The 23,219-nt window shown below is 37.2% G+C and overlaps 1 protein-coding gene across 5 annotated transcripts; it reads left to right on the forward strand.

Moving 5' to 3' along the window:
• The first annotated feature begins 138 nt into the window (after positions 1 to 138).
• LOC138329184 (uncharacterized) lies at positions 139 to 23,214 on the forward strand. Of its 5 annotated transcripts, none has more exons than XM_069275986.1 (15): positions 140 to 278; positions 4,803 to 4,910; positions 11,066 to 11,319; positions 11,825 to 11,884; positions 12,223 to 12,294; positions 12,427 to 12,478; positions 12,817 to 12,928; positions 13,233 to 13,415; positions 13,682 to 13,730; positions 14,233 to 14,305; positions 14,680 to 14,728; positions 20,337 to 20,461; positions 20,758 to 21,404; positions 21,894 to 21,992; positions 22,323 to 23,214. In XM_069275986.1, the coding sequence occupies exons 2-15, from the start codon at positions 4,820 to 4,822 to the stop codon at positions 22,530 to 22,532; spliced, it is 2,076 nt and encodes a 691-aa protein (XP_069132087.1). In that variant the 5' UTR covers positions 140 to 278; positions 4,803 to 4,819; the 3' UTR covers positions 22,533 to 23,214. The 5 variants fall into 5 exon arrangements, with proteins under 5 accessions (XP_069132090.1, XP_069132087.1, XP_069132089.1 ...); XM_069275988.1 differs by having other exon boundaries at positions 4,803 to 4,880; XM_069275987.1 differs by having other exon boundaries at positions 145 to 262.
• The last annotated feature ends 5 nt before the right edge of the window (positions 23,215 to 23,219 follow it).

Here is a 23,219-nt window from a genome sequence, read left to right on the forward strand (position 1 = left end):
TATTTTCGTATATCTTTATAAACTTCTTGATTATACTCTTATTTAATCGTTTTAGCTATCTTACATAATGATAATTTAATTTGATTATTTCAACATCAAAACAATGCACCAGTCTGCTAAACAGCACTGTCAATAATATAAAATAGCCGCATTGTCGCACTTTAAATGGCCATACGCGGGGAGATACGATTAGTTTCAGATGTGGATAGACGTGGAAATGCAGTCTCGGAGTCACAAACAATCGTCTGAACATTATTGAAAGGTCCTTTTGTTAACCGGTACATTTTACATCTATTTATTAGACATATTTTGCTTATAGACATTCAACATTTTATGTGCATGATCGGTTCATGGTTGTCAACATAAGTTACAAAGGATAGTTAGCCTAGCCTAAAATGTTGTCAACTTGTGTCTATTTTCAATGAATTCAAAATTATTTATGCGAAAAGGAGTAGAGATTTTAATGCAATGTTTTTCCTCAGTACATGTGAATTAGTTGTGAAAAGGCTAGTAATAAATCGGACCTGTGGCTGTCAAATGGTACTTACTGTTATCTTACTAAGTACAGAAATTAAAGATGCTCCACCGCCGACAGAGCATAAATGATATTCATTATTTGAACAATAATTGGTGTTCAATCGTGTGTATGTATGTCTAATTAACACAAAAAATAATATATATATTTTCACTCAGTCCAACATCATTGGAAAGCCACAAGCGGCTTGTAAAGATGTATAGTGATATTTACAATAATGGTAAAATATTAAAAAGATTGCTTAAATCCTTAATAGCATGTCCTAGGTTTAAGTATAATATAATGTCTTTCCTAGGTTGATGGTGAAAACTTCGTGACGTGGTTTTTCCAGTGCTTGTTTAGCCTATTTTTGAAAATATTCAGGTTTTCCGCATTGACCACATCAACAGGGAGAGAATTATAGCGTGCGAAGGTTCCTGTTACTGTTACTGAAAACATTTCTTGCCGAGTTGAGACGAAAGGGTTTCTTGTAGAGTTTTTTATTATGACCTCTTGTACCTGTGTGTCTCATTGCAGTACACATGTTCTCACTAGTAACAATATCGATTTTGTTGATAATTTTGAAGGTCTCCACCATATCGGCCCTCAGTCTTCTATATTCCAGTGTTGGGATACCCAGGGTCTTCAGTCGGTCCGGATAGGAGAGATCTTTGAGGTTTACTAGTCTTTTTGTGCCTCTTCGTTGGACGTTTTCGATGGTTTTTATATCTTTTTTAATCCAGGGAGACCAAACGACAGAACAGTATTCCAAATGAGGTCTAACCAGAGTCTTATACAGTGTTTTAAAAGTTTGGTTGTCTAGATAAGTGAAAGTTCTAAAAATGATACCCATGATTTGGTTTCCCTTTGTTGAAGCTTTATTCACTTGATTTGTAAACTTCAGGGTATTATCTATTGTGACTCCCAGATCTTTTTCACTGTTGGTTTTCCCAAGTCGTATTCTGCTGTCGCCGTCCTTTATGGTGTATTGTCTGTTAATGGGGATATTCCCAATTTCCATATGCTTGCATTTTTCTTTATTTAGTTTCATTAACCAGAGGTCAGTCCAATCGGAGATCCTGTCAATATTTGTCTGTAGCTCTTCACAGTCCTGTAATGTGTTGATTTTTGAATACAGTTTGGTATCATCCGCGAATAGTTTGGTAACACAATTCACTATCTCTGGGATGTCATTGACATAAATTAGAAATAGTATGGGCCCGAGTACACTTCCTTGAGGTACACCGCTTTTTACTTTTTTGGTTTTGGAGCTTGTTCCATTTATAATAACCTTTTGTTGTAGTCCTGACAGAAATTGTTGAATCCATGACAGGATTTTGCCTCCAATTCCATAGGATTTTAATTTGTATATGAGGAGTCTATGGGACACTTTGTCAAAGGCTTTACTAAAATCCAAATAAATAACATCGACGTTGTTGTTGTTGTCAAGGGCCTGTGTCCAGTGTTCTAATACCTCCAGGAGCTGTGTCGTGCAAGACTTGCCTGGCGTAAATCCATGTTGTTCTGGTGACAGTAAGTTGTTGAACACAAAAAATAATATATATATTTTCACTTTGCCTTTTGTGCATGCGCAATCAGTACTTCATTCTATATAGGATATAGTGCTTCGGAATTTTTTCGGGATGCAATTAATTATTTTTCATATTTTTAACTTGACGTAGAATTAGAAGCTCAAACTTTTCAATGGTGGTAATTGTGTAAAGTAAGTAATTTTTGTAACTGGAGAAAAATAATAAATCGTCTGCTCCTGTTTTTGATAGTGAAAAAATACCATTTGTCGGCGGTGGAGCATCTTTAAATAAATTAAAAGTATTTTCTAACTAGAGCATATTGAGGTAATACGACTGAAGGCAAGGCCTTAAAGGACACAGCCAGATGTTTCAGTAACCATTAACTATACAATGTAAAAAAGTTCAATTTATGGAAATAACAGAGCCAAATTTTCTGTTTATTTTTTATTCATATATTCACACTCTGTCCTTGTCCCAAAACCTCCATTTGAAAAGGAAATCAACAGCTCAACTCTCAGAAGATTTCCAGCCTATAGACGGAAGAGCTTCCAGAAGTAGAAGAGCTACAATCGAGTGAACGGAAGTTATATTCAGGAAGTAGAAGAGGGCAAATCGAGTTAGGCTCACATAAGAGAAAGAAGAAATTTTTAATAATTTTCCGTAACAGATATTCCGTTTTTGGTCGAATGATTATATTGGAAGGTGGTCTATCACTTGAACTCTTGCAAATAAAGAGCAATAGCGCTAAGCTTCTGCCAGATGAAATTTACATTCGTCGGGTCATGAAAGCGTTTGAACCGCTTGATTATATATTGAGCTGACTTCAAAGCATCGCATTCATGCTGATGGGATTTTTTACAGTGGGTAAAAAAATGGTGGCCCCAAGCTTAAGCTGTGTCAGTGTATAGGATTGAATTTTTTGAAGATTGCATTTTCTTATATTTTCATGTATGCGTTACCTTAGAAGTGCTTCGCACTTCGTGCCCTTCGGGCTGCACCCTTATTATCGACCCCTTAACAATGTTTAATTTATAGGGGAAGAATGCAATCGTAAATTCCTAGAGCGTCATACAAAAGCTTTAAATTAGACTTCGTACTAGTGTTTTAGCGTTGTTTGGCTATGCAATAAGGTCTTATTTTGAAGAAACAGGTTTTTATATAGACCTTCTATCACACTGTATTATCGACCCCATTTATTCAAAAGAAACATGTTTAATCAAATGTGAAGAGAACATTGATTGTCAAGCAAATCACAATTGAAAATGATCCAACCGCTTTATAATTGTATTTTGCACAGATTATTACAGTAACTGAATCCTGTATCATCCAGATCAGAAACATAATTATGCATGATTAGTTCCAGTCTAGATCTACAATTACAAAACTTGGCATCCAGGGACTATATATATGTACAATCGTTATTGGGAGACACATGGAATACAAACCTTGATAAACAGATGACACCTCAACCAACCAAACACTTACTAAAACTTGATTAATATTAAAGAAAATGGTTATATAATTGTTCAAAACATGTACTTGATTAGTTTATACGATGTACATATTCATACAGTTTATTTAGAAATTGATATTACTAGCGAATATTTACGTGTAAAATACACAATTACACTTCTACGTTTAAATATGCTTGACTTAAGAGTTAGGTCACTTATGATATTTTCTTGTCTGCATGCAAAGCCATGCATACAATATACTACCAAAGACTGCATACATACATATCATATATTATGGAAATGATCTATCTCTCAACTGACATCCCTGACAAAACAATGCATCCTATATATCAAATTTGAGATCCTTTCATCTTGTTTCAGACATTTTGGTGCCACTGCTTAATTCTCTTTCATACTTTGCTTAAATTTTTACTCGTTCTCTCAGTTTCAGTTTGTTTCTAATCCTCTTTTTAATCTCTTTCTTTTTTCTTTCTGCCAATTCCTAATTTTATAGCAATGTCTCAGATCTCCCTCATCCTTTTGTTTGTTTCCTATCTTAACTCTGCTCTCTTCATCTTCTTTTTTATCATAAATTATTTGATCAAGTCGTTAACATGTAGAATAAGTCTACAGCCTCATTTTCTCAAAATCAATAGCAATCATTACAGACGTAAAAACATCATTGCTTTCGGGTTGTAGGGGGGGGTCGATAATACATTAGGTTATCAGATTTATCAAACTATTATCGACCCCCTACCCACAAAGTGAAATTAAGATATTTGTATATCTATCTTTCTTTAATCTGGTTAATGATGTTCACATCTCTTTGTTTACGTCCTAAAACAAGGAAAAAAGACAAGACAGTGTCTATACTGACCACACGGACTTCGCGCATTCTACTAACTTGTTGTGTAACAACATCAATTCTGAAGTCTGCCGTTAAAGTAACTTACGTCTAGGTCAGTTTTCAGGAGGTTTCATCATTGCTTGCGACTATGGAGATTGTTAATTTGGAGATTTATTGGCACATATATTGGCATAAGATAAGTCATTTATGATATTAACCGTAGGGGGTCGATGATTGATAGGGGTCAATAATACCTTAAGTTGCTCTATCCATCCCTTTGCTATTGTAACAGAAGTTTTAGATTGGCTTTTAAAATAGGAGTCTGGTTTGATCTAGGTGAATCAGTTGGCTTGATGCATGTATACATTCAATGATATTTTGATAGGTATGTGCAGCAGACTATGAACTTGATAGACATTACATTTATTTATCAATGAAAAATTGCCCTTTTGCAGTACATCAGAGACATTTCATGGGAAGAAAGGACAAAACATCAAATTCATCTAAGTCAAAACTTGAAGCAGAGAAGCAGTGTGAGAAAATACGAAACTCCATTTTGAAAGGTTCATTTTATCAATTATTTAATTGTATACAGATTTTTAACTATTTTTGGACTTTTTTTTTTTCCTCAAAAAAAACCCCACCACATTCTTTATTCCCCAGACATATCTCTATTAGTTAAAGGCTGCCAAGGTTGGGGCCTTGGGGTCAGCCTTCATATATAAATAATGTCCCCTCACAGGGGGGGCTCTCACACATTACACATATCTTTCATCCCAATCAAAACATCCTTAGGCTTAAATTTACTACATTAGTTTCATTCTATTCTTCCTTTCTAACTACTCTCAGACCTATATGTATGCTTTTGAAATCTACTTATGTATACATTCATTCTTTCATCCATTGATTGATTGATTGATTGATTGATTGATTGATTGATTGATTCATTCATTCATTCATTCATTCATTCATTCATTCATTCATTCATTCATTCATTCATTCATATATTTTTTTTTCATATTTGATTAATGTGGTAAACTTTTTAGCTCACCTGGCCCGTCCGTCCGTCCGTCCGTCGCCGTCCGTCGTCGTCCGTCCGTCCATCCGTCCGTCAACATTTCCTTTAAATTGCTACTAGTCATAGAGTTCTGCATGGATTGTAACCAAATTTGGCCACAAACATCCTTGGGGGAAGGGGAATAGAACTTGTATAAATTTTGGCTCTGACCCCCCGGGGACAGGAGGGGCGGGGCCCAATAGGGAAAATAAAGGTAAATCCTATAAAACGCTACTTGTCCTAGAGTTCTGCATGGATTGTTACCAAATTTGGCCACAAACATCCTTGGGGGAAGGGGAACAGAACTTGTATAAATTTTGGCTCTGACCGCCTGGGGGCAGGAGGGGTGGGGCCCAATAGGGGAAATAGAGGTAAATCCTATAAATCGCCTCTTGTCCTATAGTTCTGCATGGATTGTAACCAAATTTGGCCACAAACATCCTTGGGGGAAGGGGGAAAGAACTTGTATAAATTTTGGCTCTGACCCCCTGGGGGCAGGAGGGGCGGGGCCCAATAGGGGAAATAGAGGTAAATCCTATAAATCGCTACTTGTCCTAGAGTTCTGCATGGATTGTAACCAAATTTGGCCACAAATATCCTTGAGGAAGGGGAACAGAATTTGTATAAATTTTGGCTCTAACCCCCCGGGGGCAGGAGGGGCGAGGCCCAATAGGGAAATAAGAGATAAATTCCTTCAGAAAAGAAACAATGAACCTGTATTCAGAACATGACTTGACATTACAAACCAGGTGAGCGATACAGGCCCTCTGGGCCTCTTGTCATTAATCAAAATGAATTTATATTGTTAATCTAGAGTATGAGGGATCCTCCCATGTGGGCAATAGAGCGTTTACACCCCCTCCCCGACACCAAAAGATGATAATAATTATGCCTATGAAAAGGGGACGAACTTAATAATGAGTAGAGTTAATGTATAACTTTCCACTATTGTGAAATTCAAAACCTTATGTGAAGAGATTGCTCAAACGCTCCCCATTTGTTTTTGAAATGTTGTAAAGATCTGGTTTTTTCCCCAATTTTTTTTATTGTCATAGTGTTTGCAAAGAAAATCAAACATGCCCCGGAATTTGGAATGGTATCTTTCATACGACAATAGTATATATGCTGTTTTAACAAAATAAGAAAAGGATTTATTGATTTTCCAAACATTGGATTTCCCAGAATGATTTCTTGATCGTTAAAAATATAGAAAGGCTGTGTGTTGTTTTGTTTGTTGTACCAAGCAATAAACTGTTCAAATAATCTTTGTACATAATAACATTGTAAAAACAAATGCTTTAAAGTTTCTGGTTCCCTGTTACAAAATATACAATGTCTGAATATTAGATAGTTTCATTTTTACTAGCACATCATTTGTTGTAAGAATTATCTGATTAATTTTATATTGAAATGTTTGTAGTTATGTTTCCATTGAACAGTTAAATGAATTTGCATACACATCACACCAATTAAAATCATCACTAAAATCAGATTTCCATTTGTCTTGACTTATTGGTTTTCTTACATAATGTTCAACAAATTTCAAGTAGATAAACTTCCAGTCAGTTTTTAGCTCACCTGGCCCGAAGGGCCGGTGAGCTTATGTCATGGCGCAGCGTCCCTTGTCCATCCGTCCGTCATCCATCCGTCCGTCCGTCAACATTTAATTTAAATCGCTACTAGTCATAGAGTTCCACATGGATTGTGACCAAATTTGGCCACAAACATCCTTGGGGGAAGGGGAACAGAACTTGTATAAATTTTGGCTCTGACCCCCCAGGGGCAGGAGGGGCAGGGCCCAATAGGGGTAATAGAGGTAAATCCTATAAATCGCTACTTGTCCTAGAGTTCTACATGGATTGTAACCAAATTTGGCCACAAACATCCTTGGGGGAAGGGAAAAGAACTTGTATAAATTTTGGCTCTGACCCCCCGGGGGCAGGAGGGGCGGGGCCCAATAGGGGAAATAGAGGTAAATCCTATAAATCGCTACTTGTCCTAGAGTTCTATATGGATTGTAACCAAATTTGGCCACAAACATCTTTTGGGGAAGGGGAACAGAACTTGTATAAATTTTGGCTCTGACCCCCCCCCAGGGGCAGGAGGGGCGTGGCCCAATAGGGGTAATAGAGGTAAATCCTATAAATTGTTACTTGTCCTAGAGTTCTACATGGATTGTAACCAAATTTGGCCACAAACACCCTTGGGGGAAGGGAAACAGAACTGTATAGATTTCGGCTCTGACCCCCCAGGGGCAGGAGGGGCGTGGCCCAATAGGGGAAATAGAGGTAAATCCTATAAATTGCTACTTGTCCTAGAGTTCTGCATGGATTGTAACCAAATTTGGCCACAAACATCCTTGGGGGAATGGGAACAGAACTTGTATAAATTTTGGCTCTGACCCCCCGGGGGCAGGAGGGGCGGGGCCCAATAGGGGTAATAGAGGTAAATCCTATAAATCGCTACTTGTCCTAGAGTTCTACATGGATTGTAACCAAATTTGGCCACAAACATCCTTGGGAGAAGGGTAACAGAACTATATCAATTTTGGCTCTGACCTCCCGGGGGCAGGAGGGGCAGGGCCCAATAGGGGTAATAGAGGTAAATCCTATAAATCGCTACTTGTCCTAGAGTTCTATATGGATTGTAACCAAATTTGGCCACAAACATCTTTTGGGGAAGGGGAACAGAACTTGTATAAATTTTGGCTCTGACCCCCCAGGGGCAGGAGGGGCGTGGCCCAATAGGGGTAATAGAGGTAAATCCTATAAATCGTTACTTGTCCTAGAGTTCTACATGGATTGTAACCAAATTTGGCCACAAACATCCTTGGGGGAAGGGAAAAGAACTTGTATAAATTTTGGCTCTGACCCCCCCGGGGGCAGGAGGGGCGGGGTCCAATAGGGGAAATAGAGGTAAATCCTATAAATCGCTACTTGTCCTAGAGTTCTATATGGATTGTAACCAAATTCGGCCACAAACATCTTTTGGGGAAGGGGAACAGAACTTGTATAAATTTTGGCTCTGACCCCCCCAGGGGCAGGAGGGGCGTGGCCCAATAGGGGTAATAGAGGTAAATCCTATAAATTGTTACTTGTCCTAGAGTTCTACATGGATTGTAACCAAATTTGGCCACAAACACCCTTGGGGAAGGGAAACAGAACTGTATAGATTTCGGCTCTGACCCCCCAGGGGCAGGAGGGGCGTGGCCCAATAGGGGAAATAGAGGTAAATCCTATAAATTGCTACTTGTCCTAGAGTTCTGCATGGATTGTAACCAAATTTGGCCACAAACATCCTTGGGGGAATGGGAACAGAACTTGTATAAATTTTGGCTCTGACCCCCTGGGGGCAGGAGGGGCGGGGCCCAATAGGGGTAATAGAGGTAAATCCTATAAATCGCTACTTGTCCTAGAGTTCTACATGGATTGTAACCAAATTTGGCCACAAACATCCTTGGGAGAAGGGTAACAGAACTATATCAATTTTGGCTCTGACCTCCCGGGGGCAGGAGGGGCAGAGCCCAATAGGGGTAATAGAGGTAAATCCTATAAATCGCTACTTGTCCTAGAGTTCTATATGGATTGTAACCAAATTTGGCCACAAACATCTTTTGGGGAAGGGGAACAGAACTTGTATAAATTTTGGCTCTGACCCCCCAGGGGCAGGAGGGGCGTGGCCCAATAGGGGTAATAGAGGTAAATCCTATAAATCGTTACTTGTCCTAGAGTTCTACATGGATTGTAACCAAATTTGGCCACAAACACCCTTGGGGAAGGGAAACAGAACTGTATAGATTTCGGCTCTGACCCCACGGAGGCAGGAGGGGCATGGCCCAATAGGGGTAATAGAGGTAAATCCTATAAATCGCTACTTGTCCTAGAGTTCTACAGGGATTGTAACCAAATTTGGCCACAAATATCCTGGGGGGGGGGGGGGGGGAGGGAAACAGAACTTGTATAAATTTTGGCTCTGACCCCCCAGGGGCAGGAGGGGCGTGGCCCAATAGGGGTAATAGAGGTAAATCCTATAAATCGTTACTTGTCCTAGAGTTCTACATGGATTGTAATCAAATTTGGCCACAAATATCTTGGGGGGGGGAGAACAGAACTGTATAAATTTTCGGCTCTGACCCCCCAGGGGCAGGAGTGGGGGACCGTGCCCAATAGGGGAAATAGAGGTAAATCCTATAAATATGCCAATTGTCCTAGAGTTCTGCATGGATTGTAACCAAATTTGGCCACAAACATCCTGGGGGGACAATGGGAACAAACTATGTGATAAATTTTGCGCTCTGACCTAACCCTTGGGCTAGGAGTGGGCGTGGCCCAATAGGGAACAATATTCCTAGGGATTATGACCTAGAGTTCTACATGGATTGATAACCAAATTTGGCCACAAATTCATCCTTGGATGAATGGGTAACCAGAACTTGTATCAATCATTTTGGCTCTGACCCCCTGTGGGGGCAGGAGGAATTCCAAAAATCCTGTATAATAGAGGTAAATCCTGCCCCATAAAGTAAGCTACTTGTCCTAGAGGAATCACTATCTAGGCAGGTATTGTAACCAAATTTGGCCACAAACGGGGGGGGGGGGGGGGGGGGGAAGGAAACAGAACTTGTATAAATTTTGGCTCTGACCTCCCCCCCCCCCCCCCAGTTTCATTACGTTCAACAGAATCATGATAAACTTGTTTCCAATGTCTGTCTATTTTATTTACTATAGAATAATCCTGAATAAAATCTAAATAAGGGATAGTATCCATATCATGAAATTCTCTTACTGTCCCATTTTGAAATAGATCACCAACTGTACCAAGACTGTGTTGCCCTTTCCATATGTTACAAAACTTTTATCATTTTTATCGGAACAAAATTGACCAAGCTTTTACCTAAGCATTCTACAAGTGTATCAGGCTCACTTTGTATTTCTGATAAAGCTGCTATCAGATCTTTCCAAAAAGGGTTTTTAATTTGTTCTCCTGCTTCTTTCATTTAACTACTGTCAAGCTCATATAACAAATCAATTTCAATTGCAATATTTCCTTTAGTAAGGTTTTCTAAGTTTTCCTAGTCCTATTTTTGGACTTTTCTATTATAACGGCTAAAAGTAGTGTACAGATCTTGATACATGTAAAAGTAATGTGAAATGCTTTCATTGCCCTGATAGAAAGTGCTAATAAAAACATTCCTGGCCTGAGAAATTTAATGTTGCCAGCTTTATGTGCTAAATTATTAATTTTCAAATAATTTCAAAAGGGGTGTACATAAGCATTGTCAATACGTGGGTTTCGAGATCACCAAATGACGTGAGTAAAGTACAATTTATCATCGATTAGTCCCACCTCATCTGGTGATTATGAAGTCATCATTTTACATGAGTTTTGTGATGTCATAATCACTGAAAGGTGAGACTAATCGACGGTAAATTGTACTTTACCCACATTGTTTTAGGATCTCGAAACTCTTACATTTACCTAAAGATTTAATGTGATTGAATTAAAACTTTTACTCATACACTGTCTCACCCAAATCAATTCAGTTAATTATATTAAGCTGTATATTCCATATACCTGATACATGTATGTAAAATGTTTGAGATAAAAAAGACTGTATAGTATATTTTTTTTCTAATTAAGATATGGTATATTTGATTACAGTTTTTCAAGCAAGGCTTTCTAACCCTAATGGTGGAGGAGCCTTACTGGTAGGCAAGGACACCAAACTGAAAGAGTCCCCACCTAAACACGGAAGTCATATCCCACCAGTCGCTAGACACACCCATGATGACAGCTCCTCCACAAGTATGAGTGACAGTGATGACAGTCCCAGAAAGGCAAGTCAGGGACATACTCGACCCAAGAGGAAGAGGAGGTGCAAAAGAGGATGCAAGAGGTCAAAGGTCACTTCTAAAGTAAGAAATTTAAATACTGGGTCCGGTTGTTCAAAGCATGATAGGCTTAATCACATGATTAGTGAAATTTTCATTTCTCATTCACTGTTTGCGATTATATTTTCACTTAGCTCAGCAAATGAGTGAAAAATGGAGTTTGACAGATTCTTATAAAAATTTTGTAAAATTTGTATTACCAGAAATTATTTATTTTGATTTGAAAATTGTCGTTTAAGTGTGATTAATCGTATAAACTTTTGAACAACTGGGCCCTGGTCTTTAAATCTGGAATACTCATAATTACTAATTTAATCGTAAGGGAAAACATAATCTGGAAAATCTTTAATACAATGAATTTATCACATTTTAAGAATTAAAATACAATATGCATCAGTCATATTGAATATTGTAATTAAACGCTTTAGCAAATAAAATGCATAGATCTAAGAATTCTATATGTATATGTGTGATTAATCACTGAAATTCATTATCACAATGCTGATTTTTTTTATTTTGTATTCTCTAGACACAGAATGAGAAAGCAGCTGCAGCACAACATCTAAAGGCTGCTCATGATATTCGAGATGTAAGACCTTTACTTTACCAAATTATCAGTAACATGTATATGCTCTAAGTACATATATAGCAACAGTACAATTTTGAAATGATGTGATAGTGATTAAATATTCTTTGGCTTTTGTTTGAATTATACTAAATCTGTACCTTAGCAGATGTCAAAATATACCCAATTTAGTTTAATTAATTTTTATAAATGTCTAAAGACAATATTCTTTTGCATGATATAATCATGTATTAGCAAATATTTAAAAAAAAAAATGTATATATATATTTAGTTTTGCTTACGGTTTATTCAACAATTGTCTTTAATAATTATACCAGTAATTAACTTTATATTTTCCACAGGCTTTGCTCATGAATGAATCTGCTGAAAAAGGACAGGAAAAAATTAGTCTTATAACTTTGAACAGATTAACGGTAAGTGTACAAAGTGAAGTCAATTTGAAAATTTAAGCTACAATATCTTTAAACTCATATAATCTTTGATACCATGTATCAACTTGAACAATGCTTTTGGTCTTTTTGAGAATACTTCTTTTTATTACACAGAACAAAGTGGGATTATTTAACAAGGGCAAAAAATCAGAGACAATATCTAGAGGTAAGTTATAGAGTAGAATGCATTTTATTTTCTTTCAAAAACACCATTTAGTTTGAAAATATGGTATCTGCAGATTACAATAACTTGGTAAGTTGTTTGGACTGTTTTTGGTGAAGACAAATGAGTAAAAGGATTTTTGTAAACTTTGGACTTATGGAGCAACTTGAAAAATATGTTGAATTGTTAGTTTCATTAAGAGTCATTGATAAAAGAATTCAGCTTCAGTATCTTGTAATAAGCTACTTTGTTGTTTCAGCATTGTGGCTTTAATTTGATGTCTTTGATTTACAATTAATTTTTTTATGTTGTTGTTTTTCTGGATTCAAATTAAACTTCAGATATTCATGTGTCTGACACTGTGAAGAAGAAGACAGAAGATGATCTGAAAAACATATTAAACAACAGTGATGAAAATGCTCCACCTGTTGCTATAGACATTGTACCGCCAAGGTAATATACTCTTCATCTGTTTTATAGTTACTGGATTTAATCACAATTCATCAAATGTGAAAATAAATTTGTCAAATAAAGTATAGTACATTTTATTTGTATGAATTGTGTGATTTAAAGGATAACTTTTTATGTCAACAAAAATTCAAGATACAGATTAAGTTACTTTTAGGTAGAGAATTTTGTCAATGTAGAAAACATATTTGATAATTAAATTTTATTGATCAACTTTCATCCAAATGAAGTATCATAAACTCTTAAAAGACAGATACAAAATTCAAGTAGGCATTATATCAATTTTCAGATCCGCTAACTTGGACAATTTTAGTCACGCATCACATGAGAATATTCTATCAAGTGCCAGTGCTAAACTGGCTAATCTGATCCGACACAGTGCTGAGCGGACTCACATCAGGTCAGGTGTTCTGAGTTCAGGAGACCATAGCAGGCTCAGTTCTAAAATGTCAATCACTCCAATGTCAGCTGGGTAAGGCGGTTATACTGTTACTTTATATTTAATTGGCATAAACCATTATGATAGAAAGATAATTTTAAATCACAATTTACCTGCTACACACCATGGTAAATAGTATCGGTTATTTATTGCATTTCAGTTTTCTATATCAACTGGTTGAAAGACAAATTATATCTAAATGTTATTTCAATAACAAATCCAAAAATCAAAACTTTGATATTGTACATACTTTTAAGATGTTGATTATCCTCTTCATTGACTGGTATTTATCCTCTCAGGTCCTGTAAGAGCCCAGGCAGTTGTGGCTCAGAAGATAAAATGCCAGAGGTAAAGACAATTGTACATTCATCTGTAGCCATGCATTGTATTGATGCATTGACATAAAATACCATGGTATAAACTGTACATGTAATTAGACAGAGATTTGAGGGCCTTAATGGTCAGCTGGTTATTGGTACACTACAACTGTACACAGTCAAAGTATACAGTGGTGGGAATAAATCTTTAAATAAATATAACAAACCAAATGGACTAGACCTTTTTTTCAACTAACAATTAAGACATTGTATACATGAACTCCAATAGAAGTTAGTTTCACTTTCTGATATATTTGACCAATGACCTTGATATTAGGTCTAGGTTATTCAGTTAAACAGACTTGGAAGGAAGTTCTTTCTGTGAACTTTCATTTATTTAGAACTTGATGGTTTATGAGTTTGCCCTTCATTTCACTCTGACATACTGTTGAAGTGAAAAAAGGAAAGTACAGAATGGTCCATATTGTCACTTCCTTTTTCTCTACTTAAATTTTGAAATGTTTTCTGTACAGAGTCCACCATATGAGGAAATAGCAGAACAACTTATGCACACTGTGAAACCAAGTCTGGTGTTCCCAGGACGAAGTAAGATTGAATCATCTTTATTCTAACTTTTTTTTACAAATGTTACCATTAATTTGTCAACTTAACAAAGTTTTTTGTAACTTGGACTTCATCCAGATTTGACTTTAATGTGTACTGCTGGTGCCAATACTTACTCTTTTGGAGCTTCTGGTTATACTCCCTGTACTTTTTAAGTTGTTAGAATTTTTAGTCTTGGTACAAATATTTTGTTTGTATTAATTAGTGTTTGATAAACTTTTGGTTTAGATCAAAGTTGTATACTATGGTGAACAAAGGCTGTTTAAATCTTTCTTCATTAAGAAATTTTAGGTTAAATATAAAATCACCTTGTCTACTTAGTATTCACTTTAAAACAAGTTTATTTTGTTTTCAAGGGATTTTGGAAGAGACCAGAGAGGAATTGCAGAAACTATTCAGACAAAAGTAAGTACTAGGTTATCATTGCCATGTTAATGTGACACAGTGTATACCGTATCGGACCTGATAGGTGTCCATGTCCCTATAATTGCCCCTCCCCTTTTTGAGGCCTTATTTCAAAGTCCAAACATAGACCAAAACTATCAAAACTGTATGGGTTTGAATATTTCCTCTTATTAAGCACCCTTTCATTTTTTAGGTCACCTGAGACGAAGTCTCAAGTGACCTATTCTAATCGCCTTTTGTCCGTCGTCGTGCGTCGTATGTCCGTAAACAATTTACATTTTCGACTTCTTCTCCAAAACTGCTGAAGCAATTTCAATGAAACTTTGCACAAACCTTCTAAGGCATAAGGCCAATCAAAATTGTGAATTATATGGTCCCCACCCCCCAGGGAGCTATGGGAGGGGTCAAAAGGGGTAAAATTGACTAAAATTTCAAATATCTTCTTCTCCACTCACAGATGTGATGGAATTAAATACTCTTCATAGATAGAAAGGTCCTAAGGTCCTTTACAAAAATTGTGAATTATATGACCCTTGAGTCTCAGGTTTGCCCCTGGGGAGGGGATTAAGTTTACTATAGTTTATATAGGGAAAACACATTTTTGAGTATTATTTGATCATTTGTAATAAGAAATGAGTCAAATATTGTCAGAATTATCAGTATGAGATGGCCATTGAATCCTATTAACCAGTTTTCCATGACTGACCCCCAGGGGCCTTATTAGAGGCGGGGTCAAAAGGGGTCAAATAGGCTATAACTTCAAAAATCTTCTTCTGAAATTCTGGAAATAGTAGAATCACATACTCTTCATAGATGGAAAGGTCTTGAGGTCCTTTACAAAAATTGTGAATTATATGACCCTGGGGTCTCAGGTTTCCCCCTGGGGAGGGGGTCAAGTTTACTATAGTTTATATAGGGAAAACACATTAATGAGCATTTTTTGCTCAATTTTCATAGGAAATGAGACAAACTTGTTTAGAATTATTAGCCTGAGATAACATTTTAATATTATATCTATATTGGTCCTGGTCAACCCCCTCGGGGCAGAGGGGCGGGGCCAAAAGGAGCAAATAGGCAAAAACTTTAAAAATCTTCTTCTTAAATACTGGAAATGGTAGAATCAAATACTCATCATAGATGAACAGGTCTTAAGGTGTTTTATGAAAATTGTGAATTATATGACCCTTGGGTCTCAGGTTGCCCCCTGGAGAGGGGGTTAAGTTTACTGTAGTTTATATAGGGAAAACACATTTTTGAGCATTATTTAGTCATTACAATATGAAATTAGTCAATTGTAGTCAGAATTATCCCTATGTGATGGCCATTGAATCTTATTACCAAATTTTCCATGACTGATCCACAGGGGCCATCTGAAATTCTGGAACTGGTAGAATTAAATACTCTGCATTGATGGAAAGGTCTTAAAGTCCTTTACAAAAATTGTGAACAATATGACCCTGAGGTCTCATGTTTCCCTCTGGGAAGGGGGTCAAGTTTACTTTAGTTTATATAGGAAAAACACATTTATGAAAAATTATTTGCCTATTTTTCATAGGAAATTAGTCAAACTTGGTTAGAATTATTAGTCTGAATAGCATTTTAACGTCATATTCATATTGGTCATGGTCGACCCCCAGGGGCCAGAGGGGCAGAGCCAAAAGGGGTCAAAATGGTAATTTAAACAAGAGGCCCAGAGGGCCTGTATCGCTCACCTGGTTTGTAATGTCATTCATGTTCTGAATACAGGTTCATTGTTTCTTTTCTGAAGGAAATTGAATATTTACCTCTTATTTCCCTATTGGGCCCCGCCCCTCATGCCCCCGGGGGGTCAAAGCCAAAATTTATACAAGTTCTGTTCCCCTTCCCCCAAAGATGTTTGTGGCCAAATTTGGTTACAATCCATGCAGAACTCTAGGACAAGTAGCGATTTATAGGATTTACCTCTATTTCCCTTATTGGGCCCCACCCCTCCTGCCCCCGGGGGGTCAGAGCCAAAATTTATACAAGTTCTTTCCCCCTTCCCCCAAGGATGTTTGTGGCCAAATTTGGTTACAGTCCATGAAGAACTCTAGGACAAGTAGCGATTTATAGGATTTACCTCTATTTCCCCTATTGGCCCTGCCCCTCCTGCCCCAAGGGGGTCAGAGCCAAAATTTATACAACTTCTTTCCCCCTTCCCCCAAGGATGTTTGTGGCCAAATTTGGTTACAGTCCATGCAGAACTCTAGGACAAGTAGCGATTTATAGGATTTACCTCTATTTCCCCTATTGGGCCCCGCCCCTCCTGCCCCCGGGGGGTCAGAGCCAAAATTTATACAAGTTCTGTTCCCCATCCCCCAAGGATGTTTGTGGCCAAATTTGGTTACAATCCATGCAGAACTCTAGGACAAGTAGCGATTTATAGGATTTACCTCTATTTCCCCTATTGGGCCCCGCCCCTCCTGCCCCCAGGGGGTCAGAGCCAAAATTTATACAAGTTCTGTTCCCCTTCCCCCAAGGATGTTTGTGGCCAAATTTGGTTACAATCCATGCAGAACTCTAGGACAAGTAGCGATTTATAGGATTTACCTCTATTTCCCCTATTGGGCCCCGCCCCTCCTGCCCCCAGGGGGTCAGAGCCAAAATTTATACAAGTTCTGTTCCCCTTCCCCCAAGGATGTTTGTGGCCAAATTTGGTTACAATCCATGCAGAACTCTAGGACAAGTAGCGATTTATAGGATTTACCTTTATTTCCCCTATTGGGCCCCGTCCCTCCTGCCCCCGGGGGGTCAGAGCCAAAATTTATACAAGTTCTGTTCCCCTTCCCCCAAGGATGTTTGTGGCTAAATTTGGTTACAATCCCTTCGGGCCAGGTGAGCTAAAAATCTTCTTTTTGAATTCACAGATTTGATTGAACCAGATACTCTTGATAGATTGGAAAGTCTTAAGGCCCTTTACAAAAATTTGTGAATTTCATGGCCCTGGGATCTCAGATTTTCCCCTGGGGAACTATAGTTTATAAAGGAAAAACACATTTAGGAACATTATTTGCTTAGTTTTCAGAGGAAATTAGTCAATCTGGGTTAGAATTATTAGCCTGAGATAGCATTTTAATATCATATCCATATTGGTCCTGGCCGACCCACAGGGGCCAGAGGGGTGGGGCCAAAAGGGGTCAAAATGGATAACATTTCAAAAATCTTTCTTCTGAAATCACAGATTTGATGGAACCAAATAATCTTCATAGATTAAAAAGTCAAATTTACAAAATCACTGACTGACTTCAAGGACCTGATGGGCAAATATATAGTGTTTATATGAATGTCTTTGTTTCATTCTGTATCTGAACTCGGGTGACCGTTAAGGCCCATGGGCCTCTTGTTTATTTTTTTTAAATGCCCTGGCCGCTTATTGGTTCATATAAATATATAATATAGATCACTTTTTTAGCCCAACATCATCAGATGGTCAGGTATTCAAATCGCCTTTCGTCTGTGGTCTGGCCGTTCTTCTGTCTGTCCGTCCTTCCTTCTGTCCATCCCTCGGTTAACAATAGTTGTTACCGCTATTTCTCAGAAAGTAATGAAGGGATCTTTTTCAAATTTCATATGTAGGTTCCCCTGGGACTCTAGTTGTGCAAATTGCATTTTTGGACTGTTCGGTCAACAAGACAGGCAGCCATCTTGGATTTTGATAGTTAAGTTTGTTACCACTATTTCTCAGAAAGTACTAAATTTTATATGTAGGTTCCCGTAGGATCTTCGTTGTGCATAATGCTTTTTTGGCCTAATGGGTTAACAAAATGGCCGACAGGTAGCCATCTTGGATTTTGATAGCTGAAGTTTGTTGCTGCGATATATCTCAGAATGTAAGGAAAGGATCTTTCTAAAATTTCATATGTAGTATGTAGTAAAAGTTTGAAAAGCAGAGAAAAGATCCATCTTTCTATTGTCAGACGTAGATCATTCTATGTTGGGCGCCAAGATCCCTCGAGGATCTCTTGTTAAGAGGACAATAGTATCAAATTTGATATGTAGGTTCCCCTAGGGCCCTAATTGTGCAAATTGCATTTTGGGACCGATCCGTGAAGAAGAGGGCTGCCATGCAGCCATCTTGGATTTTGACAATTGAAGTTTGTTACCGCTATTTTTCATAAAGTACTGAAAGGATCTGTCTCAAATTTCATGTGCAGGTTCCCCTAGGGGTCTTGTTGTGCATATTGCATTTTCAGACCGATCGGTGAACAAGATGGCCGCCAGGCAGCCATCTTGAATATTGACAATTGAAGTTTGTTACAGCAATTTCTCATAAAGTAGTGAAGGGTTATGTCTAAAATTTCAGATGCAGGTTCCCCTAGGGGTCTTGTTGTGCATATTGCATTTTCGTACTGATTGGTGAACAAGATGGCTAACAGGCAGCCATGTTGGATTTTTGAAGTTTGTTACCGCTATTTCTCAGAAAGTTCTGAAGCAATCAGTCTTCAAATGTATATGTAGGTTCCCCTAGGTCCCTAGAACGAATATACGTACCCGGCCTACTATACCTTTCGGCCGGGTACAAATTGGTCCCTATGTGTCGCAGTGGAGCACTGCCTCCGAAAATCGCTCGGGCATAGTTTGCTATACTTTTTTGTAGGTTTCCAATTATTTTATGCGTATACATGCATTTACATATTATTTTTGTCCAAAGCAAACATAACTACCATTCTTAATATCTACCGTACCGCTCACAAGACGTCAAATTCACAATTCACGGACTTGCCGTATAAATTCTCTTCAGAAAGATCTTCAAATGTATTATGTAAAAAAATAATGCCTCGATGAGAATTTGATATTTTATGTGGTTCAGTTTTATTGCCTAGTAGGTAAGTGATATCAAACAAGTACGATAAAAATACAAACAAATGTTTTATAATGATTTGCATAATCATTATTTTGCTCCATTAGCAGTAATAGGCACCAATTGTAGCTCTAAAGACGACACCATTTTCTGTCAAAAAATCTTTTGAGCTACAATATTGCAGCTACTAGGTCCCTAGTTGTGCATAGTACATGTTTGGACCAATCGGTTAACAAGATGGCTGACAGGCCACCATCTTGGATTTTGATAGTTGAAGGTTGTATCCACTATATTTCTCAGAAAGTGGAGAAGAGATTTATCTCAAAATTCATCTGCAGGTTTCCCTAGGGGTCTTGTTGGGTAAAATGCATTTTCGGACTGATCGGTCAACAAGATGGCCGACAGGCCGCCATCTTGGATTTTGATAGTTGAAATTTGCTAGTGCTATTTCTTAGAAAGCACTAAAAGGATCTGTCTCAAATTTCATGTGTAGGTTTCCCTAGGTCCTTAGTTGTGCATATCACATTTTCAGGCTGATCTGTGTAAAACATGGCCAACAGGCTGTCATCTTCGATTTTGCTAATTAAAGTTTGTTACTGCTATTTCTCAGAAAATACTGAAGCGATCTGTCTCAAATTTTATATGTAGTTTGTTGTAAAAGTTTGAAAAGCAGAGAAAAGATCCATCTTTCTATTGTCAGACGTAGATCATTCTTTGGTGGGCGCCAAGATACTAAGGGATTTTATGTTTGCTGAATTTCCTACAATGTACCAGTACACGTTATTTCAGTGCTCCAAGATCAGCCACTCCGACTCCAAACTTATTGAAACTTGGCAGCAAGTGTACAGGATCAGTAAAAAGATCCCTCCTGGAAAGATTTCCACCAGCTGAGAATAGCCAACCAAATATAAAAGGTAAATTCTTAGTGGAGCACCACTAAATTACATTAATGTTACATTAAAGTGACATAATTGCTTGTATAATTGCTTGTAAATCAAAGATGTCATAAAAAAATAGAGGAGTTTCTTCTCCTTTTTTTTTACCTTTTAGCATCATAAGTTTGATCAAAAATTTTGTTGTTGACTTTTCAAGCACTTTAGGAATCATAACCGCATCATTTCATCAAAAAGCATACTTCAAATAAATGGTATCTGATATTCATCTATGATTCAATTTCAAAATCATAAATTACAGATATGTTTACTTGTAGGCTGCCCAAACCTGACTGGAACACCAGAGAAGACTACATGCATGGAGACTGAACCTAGGATAAGTGATATTACTAAGCCAGAGAGAAAATACACATCCACTACTTCTAACATTGTCACTGATGCTCAAGTATTACTTAAGTGTAATGACTTAGCTATTTCTGAGTCGGAACATCGTTTCTCTCCTTTACCCAGCAAAGAAAAAATTCAGAACTTCAATCCAGATGCCAGAAACATTCTACGTCACAATGACTCAGAGAGAGCCAAAAAAATTATATCACAGTCTCGACATTGTGACATGGATGAGTTTTTCCATACTACATCACATACAATGGACTCAATGAAACAAAGGGCACAGTTACAGCTCCAAAAGGATATCCCACAAGCTTTTCACTCAGATATCCATCTTGGTAATCGTTCAAGTGATCATCTCCGTATTCCCCCAGATGTCTATCGTACCGTTTCCATGGATACAGAGGAATATCTAAACCAAGAGACGAGTCAGCATGATTCTCAGTCCTCTATAAACAGCCTTTATAGTTCTAAGACGTCCTCATACAGTCACCTTGATGGAAGGTCCCAGACATCCTCATACAGTCACCTTGATGGCAGGTCCCTAGACTATCATCAAGGTGCCCCAAAAAACAAGGTAAACAGTCAATGATATGGGTTTGTTTTCAGAGTTATTCACATGTTCACCCCTGAAAGCACATGTAGGCTATTCTTAATCAATGACTTGACCAGTCCATTATAAAATGTCTTTGGGGTGAATGAGAAAAAACATGTTAAGGAGAATACTGATAGCCAAAATAAACACACAATTGAGTAAAAAAAGCTGTGAAGACCCTATTGCCTTATAGAATACTTGGACAGGGTAGATAAGATATAACTGAATCTGCTACAGATTTTCTGTGTTTCCCTTTCTCCAAACTAACTTTTTTTCTCCAAATGTACTTCTAATAGTAACTTACAGTATTGCTTGTTTTTTTGATCATGGTGGAAATAGCTGAACCTTAAATTTCCACTATCAAATAATCTAAAATCCAATAATAATGTCTTCCATGTTCATACATTTACCAACTGATAGAAAACCTTTTAAGATTAAAACCTTATGTGTTTCCATATATGTTATCCACAGGCAGTTGTGACAGAGTTGCGACACCATCCAGAACAGATTCTGAGAATACAGAACGCATACTATAGTAACAGTCTGGATTATACACAATCAACACATCAGGTACAGAAAACAGAATTAGGGGCAATACTATAAAATGATAGATTGTTACAACATATTACATAAAAATGAGCTTAAATAAGGAGTTTTGAAGCAATTTACCGGTTATTTTTTCACAGGTTATTGTTGCTAATATTGAAAATGTGAAATAATAAGTGATACTCTTTTAGACTACATTGCAAAAGTTTGATTTGTTGTGTTCTCTTTTTAAAAATTAAATCAAAATCAGAAAGAAAAATAAATGATCCATGGTAATCACTGACTATATCAGCCATAACTACAGATATACATGGTATCACAATTTTTCATACCAGTATTTTATTGTATTTCCAGATGAAAGAACCCATGGACTTCCTTGATATGCTAGATGACCCTCAGCCCAAAGCGAAGTCTCCTGTTGCAGCGGTCAATATGCTAAAGTCAGCCACTCCAGATTCTGATGGGTCTCCCTTGTGGCTACCTGTGCCCCCTCCATTCCCTAAGAAGCCTACATTTGACACTCCTAGTCCTCCAGATAAACTTTATCCTCGTCTTTTGTATTGAAGGAAAGCTGCCCTTACAGTCATAGTTCTGTTCAAAAGTTCTAATAGGATACATTATCTAGGGAATTACCCTGAAATTAATCTCCCTAACAGCGATAGGGTTAATGTAGAGCGCTAATGAATATAATTTACTGAATTCAACATACCACAGTAAATAAGTGTGATCTTAAACATTTTAAATGAAATTCCCTGAACTGTTTGTGAAACTTTGTGCATACCATATGTTTAGCGGGTAATTTTTGAGTTATAAAAAAAAAATTGACATAAAATACTCAAACTAAATTGAAGAAAGTTTGCCATTAATAACAAAGAGGATGTTCCTTCTGACTGATGTTGTTATGGAACTTTGATGTCCTCAACCATTCCGGCGTAATTTGTGCAAAAGTGCATATTGTTACTGCTTTATTAAAGAATAATAGTCTTTTCCTTTCATTGTGAAGCTTTACATACAATCAGAAATTTTATGATTATAACATTTCTATTTTGTTTTGTTGATGCGTTTCTGTTACAAGTATGTTTAGTAGTAACTGTATGTCATATAATCTATTCCTTTTGATTTTCCTCATTTTTATTCATTCAGTTGGCTGAATGAAGTCAAATATTTTCATGAAATTTTACTATGTAAATAAATTCTGAATATTTAATACATTGTGTAAAAGGTGTTTTAATTGATAAAGTAAGTAATTAA

This window comes from Argopecten irradians, chromosome 8 (assembly GCF_041381155.1).
Source record: "Argopecten irradians isolate NY chromosome 8, Ai_NY, whole genome shotgun sequence".
Classification (NCBI taxonomy): Eukaryota; Metazoa; Mollusca; class Bivalvia; order Pectinida; family Pectinidae; genus Argopecten; species Argopecten irradians.

Bases quoted from the DNA above. Each gene is read 5' to 3' on its own strand.
- LOC138329184 (XM_069275986.1), top strand. From the start codon at position 4,820: ATGGGAAGAAAGGACAAAACATCAAATTCATCTAAGTCAAAACTTGAA. The intron at 12,295-12,426 runs GTAAGTGTACAA...TTTATTACACAG, and splicing joins TAACTTTGAACAGATTAACG to AACAAAGTGGGATTATTTAA. The intron at 14,306-14,679 runs GTAAGATTGAAT...TTTGTTTTCAAG, and splicing joins TCTGGTGTTCCCAGGACGAA to GGATTTTGGAAGAGACCAGA.